This window comes from Capra hircus, chromosome 14, assembly GCF_001704415.2.
Source record: "Capra hircus breed San Clemente chromosome 14, ASM170441v1, whole genome shotgun sequence".
Classification (NCBI taxonomy): Eukaryota; Metazoa; Chordata; class Mammalia; order Artiodactyla; family Bovidae; genus Capra; species Capra hircus.
The window spans coordinates 4,694,219-4,707,088 of NC_030821.1; the positions used below are offsets into that span (position 1 = coordinate 4,694,219).

The 12,870-nt window shown below is 39.5% G+C and overlaps 1 protein-coding gene across 1 annotated transcript in view; it reads left to right on the forward strand.

The window, feature by feature from the left end:
- Positions 1-12,870, forward strand: part of LRRCC1 (leucine rich repeat and coiled-coil centrosomal protein 1) — a 47,106-nt gene that overhangs the window by 11,989 nt on the left and 22,247 nt on the right. The window contains exons 6-9 of the mRNA XM_005689270.3: positions 13-219; positions 6,796-6,992; positions 7,263-7,410; positions 8,501-8,649. Coding sequence (XP_005689327.2) covers positions 13-219; positions 6,796-6,992; positions 7,263-7,410; positions 8,501-8,649 — 701 coding nt within the window. The remainder of the gene's footprint in view (positions 1-12; positions 220-6,795; positions 6,993-7,262; positions 7,411-8,500; positions 8,650-12,870) is intronic.

Below are 12,870 nucleotides of genomic sequence, written 5' to 3' on the forward strand. Positions count from 1 at the left end.
TCCGTGTCCCAGATCACTGACGGGATGCCAGTGGCGCCCCCCGTCGGCGACACAGCGCCCTTGGATCAGTTTGCAAGCACACCGACAGACACGGGTTTGACGTCGCTCATGTCTGTGTGTCCCTCTTCCGAGCCAGAGAAAGTGAATCATGAAAATGATCTTCAGAATGAGATGAAACTGCAGAAATTAGATGATCAAATTTTACAGCTTCTCAGTGAAGTAAGTATTTTTCCTGCTTTTCTAAGCAGTGTGTTTGTTGAAGAAAGAGATTAAGAAAATGGGCAAACAATTGCCTACAAGCTGACCAACCAGAAACAATCTATATTTCTGGCATTGGGGTGTATGTTTATCTTTTTCCTTTACAATTGGATTGTCTTGTAGTACTAGCAGTAACACATTTTTCCCACTTATTTTCCTCGAGGGTCTTCTTCACATCTTAGGTAATTCATTGGGTGTTCTGTACTTGGCATTGGTTCCATCCATCTACCTTTTACTTCAAATAAACAGAACTCTTTGGATTCAGTGCTTACTAACACAGAGGATATCTGAGCAACTTTGGCCTCTACTTTCTCTTCAGTTGTTTTTATAGTCAAAACCACTTCTAAAACTTATAGCTAAGTGGCAAGTTAAAATTCCTGCTTCGATTCCTGAGAGTGGGTAATAGCAAATGCTTAAGGAATGATTATGGTTCACTGGTTTGTAGTAATTCTGAACTATTATCTTTTAACACTAGCAATGCTTAATATACATGAGATCTACCTTAGGTGAGTATGTGCATAAGACTGTAAGGATCCCGTATGCCAGAAATCCATGGAGGTTTCAGCTTGGGCCACAGGTAGATCAGGGGAGAGCTGGTGGATGCATTCCTTGGCATCGCTGATAACACCCCACCAAGCTGGTAGGACCTTCGTCTCCTCAGAGCTCATCTTCCATCTTTTCCAGTGGCTGACTCTTCTGCCCGTGTCAGAGCTTAGATTTAAGCTTAACATTCTCTTTCAGAGTGCACTTTTCAGCTTCTCTTAGGCCATTCTCACAACAGTTCAATCAAGTAGATAAGGATTAATATATTGTTGTTGTTAAATAGAATAGAAACTCAGTTTATTTGAGTCCTTTATTTTAGTGAGGCAGAGTTGAACTTCAAACTCAAATGTCGTAAAATCCACTCTGGTATCCTTTCCGCAGTCATGTGTCTCACTCAGTGATAATTCTTCTTACTTTATGACTGAGAACAGGAGTCTAGCTTGTGGGGGCGGGGTGGGGCGGCAGGTGAGAGGATGATTTATTGCTACAAATGTGAAAAATGTTTGAGAGAAGGACCTCTTTTGTGCAGTGCTGTGCTGTGCTTAGTTGCTTAATAATGTCCATCTGTGTGACCCCATGGACGGTAGCCTGCCCCGTTCCTCTATCCATGGGGATTCTCCAGGCAGTAATACTGGAGTGGGTTGCCGTGCCCTCCAAGGGATCTTCCCAACACAGGGATCGAGCCCAGGTCTCCCACATTGCAGGTGGATTCTTGACTATCTGAGCCACCAGGGAAGCCCCAAAATACTAGAGTGGGTAGCCTATCCCTTCTCCAGGGGAGCTTCCCAATCCAGGAATTGAACCCAGATCTCCTGCATTGCATGTTGATTCTTTACCAGCTAAGCTGCCAGGGAAAAGTGAAAGTGAAGTCGCTCAGCTGTGCCCGACTCTTCATGACCCCATGGGCTGTAGCCTACCAGGCTCCTCTGTCCATGGGATTCTCCAGGCAAGAATCCTGGAGTGGGTTGCCATTTCCTTCTCCAAGGGATCTTCCCAACCCAGGGATTGAACCCAGATCTCCCACATTGCAGGCTTTAACTTCTGAGCTGCCAGGGAAGCCCTTCTTTTTTACTACCTTAGTGTAAAGGGTAAACATACATTTTGAATTTCAATTGATATATACACTTAAATTATAAGTAAAGTCATAAAGTTACTGAAAATGTGCTATAATATAGTGATAGTTAGTCTTCCTAATTATTGTACTTTAATTATTACACTAATTGTGAGAATTCTTTCTGTGAAAGACTGCTTTGTCTTAGATTTTCATTTTTTAACACCATTTTATTATGAATGTTTTAAAACTTAGAGCAATATGAGACTTTCTTAGTGAATACCAGTATACCCACCAATTAGATTCCACTACCAACATATTACTGTATTTATTTCATCATATGCCTATTCATTTTTCAAACTATTATTCTGTCTCACATTTCAAAGTGAACTACACACGTCAGTAGTCTTCCCTCTGTAAATATTTAAGCCTGTGTATCTTTATGGAGTTCAGTGTTTTTTTTAAAGTATTTACATTTACTTTTTTTTACTTTTGATGTAAAATAGAGATGTTGTATTCTCTGAATTGGCTCTACAATTCTCTAAATTGCCTGTTAACGCAAAGAATATAATCAGTCTGATTTTGGTGTTGACCATTTGGTGATTCCATATGTAGAGGTGTCTCTTGTGTTGCTGGAAAAGGGTGTTTGCTCTGACCAGTGCATTCTCTTGACAGAACTCCTGTTAGCCCTTGCCCTGCTCCATTTTGTACTCCAGGGACAAACTTGTGTGTTACTCCAGGTATCTCTTGATTCATTCCAATCCCCTGTGATGAAAAGGACAGCTTTTGTTAGTGTTAGTTCTAGAAGGTCTTGTAGGTCTTCATAGAACAGATCAACTTCAGCTTAAGATCAACTTCAGCTTCTTCAGCATTAGTGGTTGGGGCATAGACCTGGATTCTTGTAATGTTGAATGTTTTGCCCTGGAAGTGAACCAAGATCATTCTGTTGTTTTTGAGATCACACCCAAGTACAGCATTTTGGACTCTTGTTGACTACATTTCTTCTAAGTAATTCTTGCCCATTCCCTTCCGTTTTAGTCCTTAATTCCTAAGATGTTGAGATTCACTCTTGCCATCTCTTGCTTGACTATGTCCAACTTAGCTTGGACCTAACATGGACCTCAACATGGACCTAACATTCCAGGTTCCTATGAAATGCCGTTCTTTATAGCATCAGACTTCACTTTGACCCCCAGATACATCCATGACTGAGCATCATTTCCCTTTGGCCCAGCCGCCTCATTCCTTCTGGAGCTGTTAGTAATTGCCCTCCACTCTTCCCAGTAGCTTATTGGACAGCTTCCACCTTGGAGGGGCTCGTCATCTAGTGTCATATCCTTTTGGCTTTTCACAGTGCTTCATGGGATTCTCGTGTCAAGAAAACTGGAGTGGTTTGCCCTTCCCTCCTCCAGTGGACCACGCTTGTCAGAACTCTTCAGTGTGACACATCCAACTTGGGTGGCCCTGCGCGGCCCAGGGCTTCCTTGAGTTACACCAGGCCCTTTGCCACAGCAGGGCTGTGATCCAGGAAGGGAACTGAACAGCAGCGGTAACCATGCGTGTTACCCAGACTTACAGGGAGGTAAACATCACCGTCGTCTTAGAATGTTCCCTCACGCTGCTGTTCACAGGCAGTCCTCTCCTGCATTCCACCCCCCATCCCCACCGCACAATCACTTTTCTTGTGTTTTTTACCATAGGTTATTTAATACTTCTTCCAGAACCTGATGTAATTATACAGTATGTAACACTTTTGTGTAAGGCCTCTTTCACTCAGCATCACCTTGAAATCAGTCTGTTATTATGTGTATCAGTAGTTTGTTTTTACTGGTATGTAGTATTCTGTTGTATGAGTATTCTAAAGTTTAGTTTTCCAGTATCTCTATTGATACGCCACTGAATTCCTTCCAGGTTTGTGAATAAAACTGAATAGTACAGTGCACGTCTTTTTGTGAACTTTTGTCTCCATTTCTCTTCAGTGAATAGCCTAGAACCAGACTTTCTAGATGACAGGGTAGGTGTTTATTCAGTTAAATAAGACACTGCCTGGCTTTCCCAAGGTGAGTGTTCCATTGCACGCCCGCCAGCAGTGTATGACTGTCCAGTTGCTCCACAGACTCAGCAGGGTTTACTGTCAGCATGGATCTTATTTATCCATTCTAGTGAGCGTATGCTGGCATTAGTTGTAATTTTAATTTGCATTTCACTGATGAATGGTGATGTTAAGCACTTTTTCATGTGCTGATTGAATTTTTTGTGAAGTGTTCAAAAATCTTGCCCATATCTTTATTGAGTTGTTAGTCTGTTGCCGGGGTCCAGCCCCGGTGGATCCAGGGAATTCGAAGGGTGGACGGCGTTGGCGTGGAAAGACTTGTTTATTTATTAATGTAAGATTAGATTAAGAAACTATAGTGTAGTAAGAAGATTAAGTGGAGGAAGAGGGCTGAATAGCTTGGTTTACGCGGAAGGCCAATAAAATTCCAGACAAGTAATTTGCACCATCTACACTGGGCCACCGGCGCCCGCTTGAATATCTAAGGGTGCCTCGCCTTAAGCTCCCTTTCGTGCGGGTGTTAACAGCCAGGGCAAGTAAGTAGACCTGGCGAGCCTCCGCGCCCCAGGTGGAGATTCAGCCTGAAGTTAAAGTAAAGAGCAGAGAGAAGGAAAGGGAGAGAAGAGGAAAGAGAGAGAAAGACATGGGGGGAGCCAGAGTCCCAAGAAACCAGGCCGAGAGACTAGTTCGAGAAACTGGTCCGAGAAGCTGGCCCGAGAAGCTGGCCCCCTCCTTTATTGTTCAGAAGGCCTTTTATACTTTTGATAAAACATGGAGATCAATGGATAACACAAAATTATGTAGCGTTCGCAGCCCAGACTCTTTTTGTACATCATTTTGTATACAAAAGGTCTCAGGTGATTTACATTATCTTAGAGGCTTGTTAACACTTTTTGGCTCTCTTCCTTAATGAATGTTAATTTTGTTTCCCCTGAAGTGTTTTTCTTTAATCTGCATCTCCTTAAAGCATTAAAGTTACATCTCTATAGAACAAAGGTGCAGAGGGATATAACAAAGAAGGTACTTAACTCAAAGATCTAATGTTGCTAATACCAGGTCTACTACTTGCATTTCTATATACCAACTATATCTAAAAATAAAGGATATGAAAATTTGGCAGCAAGCATTGACTCAACAAATGAAACCTTTAATCAGTCCTATTCTAAAGATTTTGACTCCTCGGAAGCCCCTACATTCCTAGGATGTTTTAAGCTTCCTGTGCCTCCTGCGGTCAGGAGGCCTCAAACAATCACATGCGCAGCTGTACGAGTCCTGCAGGCAGGCTAGAAAGCCATCAGAGGGGTTTTTGGATTGAAACGCTCTTTCAAATGCAGAAGACTAAAGCCCTGAATTGACTTTTTCCAGAAAATGTCAGAAGAGTGGAAAAGCAGAGCACAAAAGCCGGCAGATTTTTGTTGGGGTACATGCTTAGGAATTTCCAGAGGGGTCCCTGAAGTCTGAGCACGCCTTGCGTATGTCAGCTTCCTTCCTCATGACCTTGTCACGGGCGGGATTCCTCACACTGGCTCCCAGCAGTCTGTTACTGGGTTATAAGAATCTATTTTGTATCTTGAATACTAATGTTTTGTCAGATACCTGTGAATTGCATGTTCATTTCCTTAATGGTCTATTGGTAAGCAGCAATTTTAATTTTACTGATTTTGAGGGGTCTATTTCTTGGCATTCTCTCAACATTTGCTTTTTATATTTTAAAAGCTCTATATTTTTTCTAAGCACATACACATTTAAGGCTACTTTTTCTTCCTAATGAACTGACCCCTTTTATCATTCTTAAATGTACATTTATGTCTTTCCTCAATTTTGGAATTTTCAGACATCATTGCTTCAAATATTTTCCTGTCCCATTCTCTTTCCTCTTTTTTCACATTTCATTTAGGCCTTTTGATGTATCCCACAGTCCCCTGTGGCTCTGTACAGTTTATTAAATTTTTCCTCTGTGTTCTTCGTATTGAATAATTTCACTGAGCTATCTTCAAGTTTACATATTCTTTCTTTTATCATCTCATTCTCTGTAGTGTGGTCAGTCAGTTTTTACTTCAGACATTGTATTTTTTCAGTTGTAAAATTTCCATTTTTTAAATAATTTTTACTTTTCTGCTGAATTTTCTTTTCTTTCATGATAAGCATTTTTTATATCATTGAGCATAGTTATGATCAGTATTGTAAAGTTCTTCTCTGCTTATTTTAACATTTAGGTCTCTGAGGTTAGGTCTCTGTTGATTGCCATTTCTCTTGAGAATAGGTCATATTTTCCTGGTTCTTCCTATTGTGAGTAATTTTGGATTTTGTCCTGGACAGAGTGAGTGTCATTTTGTGGAGACTTTAGATGCTGCTATAGGCCTCTAAAGAGTGTTAATAATTCTATTATAGCAAGCATTTAATTTGCTTTGATTTAACTGCTGCTCTTTTGAATCCTTTACTGAACTTCCTACTCCATACTCTCTAATTCTTCAGACTCAAAAGTCTGTGGTTTCTCCACTTGAGTTTTAAGACTCCCTACATAGTGCCAATTGTGATATGTTCATAGGCTAAAAACCGTAAGGCAGAAACGATTAATTCTGGTCATTTTTTCAAGGGTCAGCTCTTCTTTAGAATAAGCCTGCTCTAGTTCACTTTCCAGGATCTCTAGGTGGTTTTTGTTTCATTTGTATTTCTGCCCCAGTTTGTAACTGTGATTGTGAGAGAATCGAATCTCACAGGGTCATATTTGTCCGTACTAGAAGCTGATTCCTGTGTCTTAAGTTGCAGACATACCTAGTTTATAAATCCTTAAACTTGTGAAAAGTTCTAACATTTTAGAAAACAAACTATATTCTTTTATACCAAAATGAACTTTTAAAATACTTTGTTGTTGTTCTTTTTATTCTAGACTTCTAATTCTATAATAGATAATGTTCCTGAGAAAGAGCCCAGACCAAAAAGAGACACAGATGTGACTTCTGAAAGTGACTATGGAAACAGAAAAGAATGTAGTAAGAAAATGTCTCGAAGATCAAAAATCCCCTATTATTCCAAAACTATTCAGACTATTAAACACCACAGTAAAAACAGCAGTACTTTTATAAGGTACTTCTTTTAGTTCTAGAAATTCAGATAAGACACACAGACGTTTATACTCCCAACTCCTTCCTTAAAGCTGCCTCGTGGTCTTATTTTTTTTTACTTTCCTAATGTCAAAGATTTGACTTTTCAGCCTTGCCAGCTCAGGTTTGGTCAGTATATTCATATAAATTTACATAAAAGGATCTCTTTATGCTAGACTGTCATTACCCAAGTTGTAAAAATTATAAGTGTCATGCATTTCTTTGGGTTATTAACTGTGTTTTTTATTTGCAGTTGTAATCGTAAAATGAAACCACCTTTCCTTAGAGAATTATATATAAGTTCGTCTTTGCCAAACAATAGTACATTAGAAGAATCAGAAAACCAGAAAACTGAAATAATGAAATTAAACAATGATGGTTCAGAAGATGCCACTTACCGGGTATGATTTAAGAGATTTAAGAAAAATTGAATATGAATAATCTTAGTTTTAAATACAAGTTAGCCCCAGAAAAATAATGCATGTTTTTTTGAGCACAAAATATTTTATTGAGGGGATGAAGTTGGGTTATTCTCCCTGTCCTGATTTCCAGATTTTGTGTAATGTCACTATGTTTATAATTTTTAAAGGAATGCAAATTACACATTTTAGATGAGATTTTAATGAAATCATTTTGCCATATGCTTCAGAAGGAGAAAATAGCTCTAAATTTTCAAATTCTTCCTAAAACAGTGATTCCTAACTTAGGAGTCTTAGAGTGTTTTAAGTATCTAAAGAAATCTATAGTCTTCCCAGAGAAACTTTCTTAGAGAAACTCATTAAGTATTTGAGTAATATTTTGAAAATAATTTCACGGTTTTCATGGACTCTTTTGAAACCCAGTTTTGGACACATGGTTTCCAGATTTAGAGTTATTTAGGAATTTTTAGTACAGATTGCTTTATAATTTTTACCTTCTTTCCCTTATTTTACTTGTGAACAACTGGTTATACTTTTCATTGTATAGTACACTTTACTTCCAATATTATGTTGTTGGTTTTATCCTCTTGTTCTCAGTTATAAAGGCCTTAGTATTTAGAAAATAGTAATAGTCGTTATGACAGTAATAATAGCAGTTAACATTTATTGAAGGTTTTGCAGGTGGTGCTAGTGGTAAAGAACCTGCCTGCAAGTAACAGATGCTGGTTGATCCCTGGGTCAGGAAGATCCCCTGGAGGAGGGCATGGCAACCCACTCTAGTATTTCTTGCCTGGAGAATCCCAAGGAGAGGAGCCTAGCAGGTTATAGTCCATAGGGTCACAAAGAGTCAGACACGACTGAAGTGACTTACACACACTCACACGTTTATCGAGTGGTTATTTTATGCCAGGCACTATTCTGCATGCTTTACTTCCATCTTTTGTTTAATTCTCACCATAGCCCTTTGAGTTAGATACTTTTATTCCCATATTATAAATGAAAAAATTGAGGCATTGAGAGGCTACGTAACTTTTCTGAGTTCACAGAACAAATATATTGGTGTATTTTTTAGGCACTTGTCGAGGAACTAGATGAAGAGAGAGAGAAGAGATGGAAAGCTGAACAAACTGAAAAGAAGCTTATGGATTATATTGATGAACTGCATAAACATGCAGTTGAAAAAAAAGATATTCATAGCCAGGCTCTTCTTACTACAGATAGGTAAGGGAAAAGTCTGTACACCTAAGTTTATCTCGTAGGACAAAAAAGTGCTAAACTTGGAACTGGAATGCCTTCAACTAGCTGCAGTATGATCGAAAACTATGCATGTGGTTTTAGTTTGAATTGAACTAGCTTTATTTAAAGCCTTCGGGCTTTATCAACTTTTTATATAAACAAAGGATTCAGGATATTAATTTGAGCCCTCAAGGTGGAAAATGTCAGATAGATAAAGTATTTCAAGTGAAAAACAGGAAAAGCATAGAGCAGGGATTGGCAGACTTGTTCTGTCAGTGACAGGGCTTGGCATACTTTTTCTATAGGTTTTCTGGGTCATAATCAGTCTCTGTGTGCTATTCTCCACAATGGACTCTGGTATCAGATAACCCAAGTTTCTTAATTCTAATGTTCTTATGCAGTCTTATTTCATTTCCCATTTTATCTTTTTTTTTCTATGTTATATTATGTAATACAAGAATGTCTTATTCTGATATGTGAGAATACCACACAGTTTTTGAAATGACAATAACTTTTTTCTTTGGTTTTCTGTAGGCAATTATTTCTAAAGTTATGCTTTCTCTCAAAAGGTTAAAGGTTTTGTCCATGGAGTTCCTTTTGATTTTTATCTCTTCTGACCCTTGAACAAGCACTAGATTTCTAGACTTGGTATTTGCCAGCAAACAGGCATTAGGAAGTTGCTCTCGGTTCCATTTCCTACCTACATATACAGTAGATAATTCCCTTTCTACAGTCTTCATTGATTAGTAAGTTTGTATACATGGGCCCCAGCCCAATTCCCAGATTCTGTTTATACATATAACTAGTAAAGTTTGTGGTCCTGATGTGGTATTTTCTAGCAGATTCTCTCATTCTTTGTACCTATGGAATATAAGGAAAATTGCAATACGCACCATGGGTTCTATGGAAACCTCTGTAATTAGGCAAACTATGATGCTTTATGCTATTACTAGACAATCCACCACTTACCCATCAATTTCTTACCTTATATGTTTTGGAAGTTGGCTATTCCTGATAGAATAAGATGCTGGACAAAGGTAACAACAGAATGGGTAAGTAACAGTCCTGTAACCACTTAGAGGAAACAGCACTTTTATTTGCAAGAGGTGCACAGGTAGCCAGCATAGTTTAATGATAGATACATACAGACTGTGTGACTTGATGAGTCACAATCAGACAGTGAAAGAAAGAGATTTATCTTCCTTTTTCATTTAGTTCCCTTTGCTTATTACTGAAATTCCTCCCAGATTTTGGCATTGTGTTTTCTCTTGTTTAGAGTCATTTGTAGATGCATCTTTGTTTTTCTCTGCTTTGTAAATATTATCTGCTGCTGCTGCGAAGTCACATCAGTCATGTCCGACTCTGTGCAACACCACAGACGGCAGCCCACCAGGCTCCCGTCCCTGGGATTCTCCAGGCAAGAACACTGGAGTGGGTTGCCATTCCCATTTCCAGTGAATGAAAGTGAAAAGTGAAAGTAAAATCACTCAGTCGTGTCTGACTCTTAGTGACCCCATGGACTGTAGCCTACCAGGCTCCTCCATCCATGGGATTTCCCAGGCAAGAGTACTGGAGTGGGGCCATTGCCTTCGTGGAATATTAAAGGAAGCTGTGTCTGGGATTGCGAGCCAGATTCTGTTTTGATTGGAAAGCTTTGGACATGCCTCGTCTTTATCCTTCTTTAACCTCTGTTGTGTCATGTTTCCCATGTTACATGTTCATTGTTCTCTTGAAAATTTAGCTTCAGTCTGTTCTGGTTCATCTATCCCCCAGAATGGGTTTTGGAGATCAGATCCTCACCAGTCTTCATATTCCCTTATGTGGCTTGGTAGGGACTCTGTATTCTTCATACCTATACAGGGTCTGACATTTAGGTACCAAGCTATGAGTACATATTATCTCAAAAACTGAATCTTCTCTATTGTTTCAAGTCCCTAAGGTGTATCTGACTCTTTGTGACCCCATGGACTATAGCCCATCAGGCTCCTCTGTCCATGGGATTTCCCAGGCAAGAATACTGGAGTGGGTTGCCATTTGCTTCTTCAGGGCATCTTCCCCACCCAAGGATCAATTCATGTCTCCTGCATTGGCAGGTGGGTTCTTCATCACTGAGCCACCTGAGAAGCCAAATCTTTGATCTGTCTCTACTGTGCTTTTTAATGGCAAGCCGCTTCAGTATTCTTGCCTTGAGAATCCCATGAACAGTATGAAAAGGCAAAAAGATATGACACTGAAAAGATGAGCTCCCCAGGTCAGTAGGTGCCAATATGCTACTGGAGATCAGTGGAGGAATAACTCCAGAAAGACTGAAGGGATGGAGACAAAGTGAAAACAACACCCAGTTGTGGATATGACTGGTGATGGAAGTAAAGTCCAATGCTGTAAAGAGCAATATTGCATAGGAACCTGGAATGTTGGGTCCATGAATCAAGGTAAATTGGAAGTGGTCAAACAGGAGATGGCAAGAGTGAATATTAACATGTTAAGAATCAGTCAACTAACATGATTAGGGTTAGGGTTAGGGTTGGAATGGGAAAATTTAATTCAGATGACCCTTATATCTACTACTGTGGGCAAGAATCCCTTAGAAGAAATGGAGTAGCCCTCATAGTCAACAAAAGACTCTGAAATGCAGTATTGGGTGCAATCTCAAGAATGACAGAACGATCTCTGTTCATTTCCAAGGCAGACCATTCAGTATCACAGTAATCCAAGTCTGCCCCAGCCATTAATGCTAAAGAAGCTAAAGTTGAACGGTTTTATGAAGATCTATAAAACCAAGAACTTACATACAAAAAAGATGTCCTTTTCATCATAGGGGACTGGAATGCAAAAGTTGGAAGGCAAGAAACACCTGGAGTAACAGGCAAATATGACCTTGGAGTACAAAATGAAGCAGGGCAAAGGCTAATACAGTTTTGCCAAGAGAACGCACTGGTCATAGCAAACACCCACTTCCAACAACATAAGAGAAGACTCTACACATGGACATCACCAGATGGTCAACACCGAAATCAGATTGATTATATTCTTTGAAGCCAAAGATGGAGAAGCTCTATACATTCAGCAAAAACAAGACTGGGAGCTGATTGTGGCTCAGATCATGAACTTCTTATTGTCAAATTCAGGCTTAAATTGAAGAAAGTAGGGAAAACCACTAGACCATACAGGTATGACCTAAATCAAATATCTTATGATTTTACAGTGGAAGTGACAAATACAGTCAAAGGATTAGATCTGATAGAGTGCCTGAAGGACTATGGATAGAGGTTCATGACATTGTACAGGAGGCAGTGATCAAGTCCATCCCCAAGAAAAAGTAATGCAGAAAAGCAAAATGGTTGTCTGAGGAGGCCTTACAAATAGCTGAAAAAGAAGAGAAGCTAAAGGAAAAGGAGAAAAGGAAAGATATACCCATTTGAATACAGAGTTCCAAAGAATAGCAAGGAAAGACAAGAAAGCCTTCTTGGGTGATCAATGCAAAGAAATAGAGGAAAGCAATAGAATGGGAAAGACTGGAGATCTCGTCAAGAAAATTAGAGATACCCAGGGAACATTTCATGCAAAGATGGGCTCAATAAAGGACAGAAATGGTATGGACCTAACTGAAGCACAAGATATTAAGAAGAGGTGGCAAGAATACACAGAATAATTATACAAAAAAGATCTTCATGACCCAGACAACCATGATGGTGTGATCACTCACCTAGCACCAGACATCCTGGAATGTGAAGTCAAGTGGGCCTTAGGAAGCATCACTACGAACAAAGCTGGTGAAGGTGATGGAATTCCAGCTGAGATATTTTCAAATCCTAAAAGATGATGCTGTGAAAGTGCCGCACTTACTATGCCAGCGAATTTGGAAAACTCAGCAGTGGCCACAGGACTGGAAAAGGTCAGTTTTCATTCCAATCCCTAAGAAAGGCAATGCCAAAGAATGTTCAAACTACTGCACAATTGCACTCATCTCACACACTAGCAAAGTAATGCTCAAAATTCTCTAAGTCATGCTTCAACAGTATGTGAACCGCGAACTTCCAGACGTTCAAGCTGGTTTTAGAAAAGGCAGAGGAACTAGAGATCAAATTGCCAACCTTCGTTGGATCATAGAAAATGCAAGAGAATTCCAGAACACCATCTGCTTCTGCTTTATTGTATAACCAAAGCCTTTGTGTAAATCACAACAAACTGGAAGTTTCTTAAAAG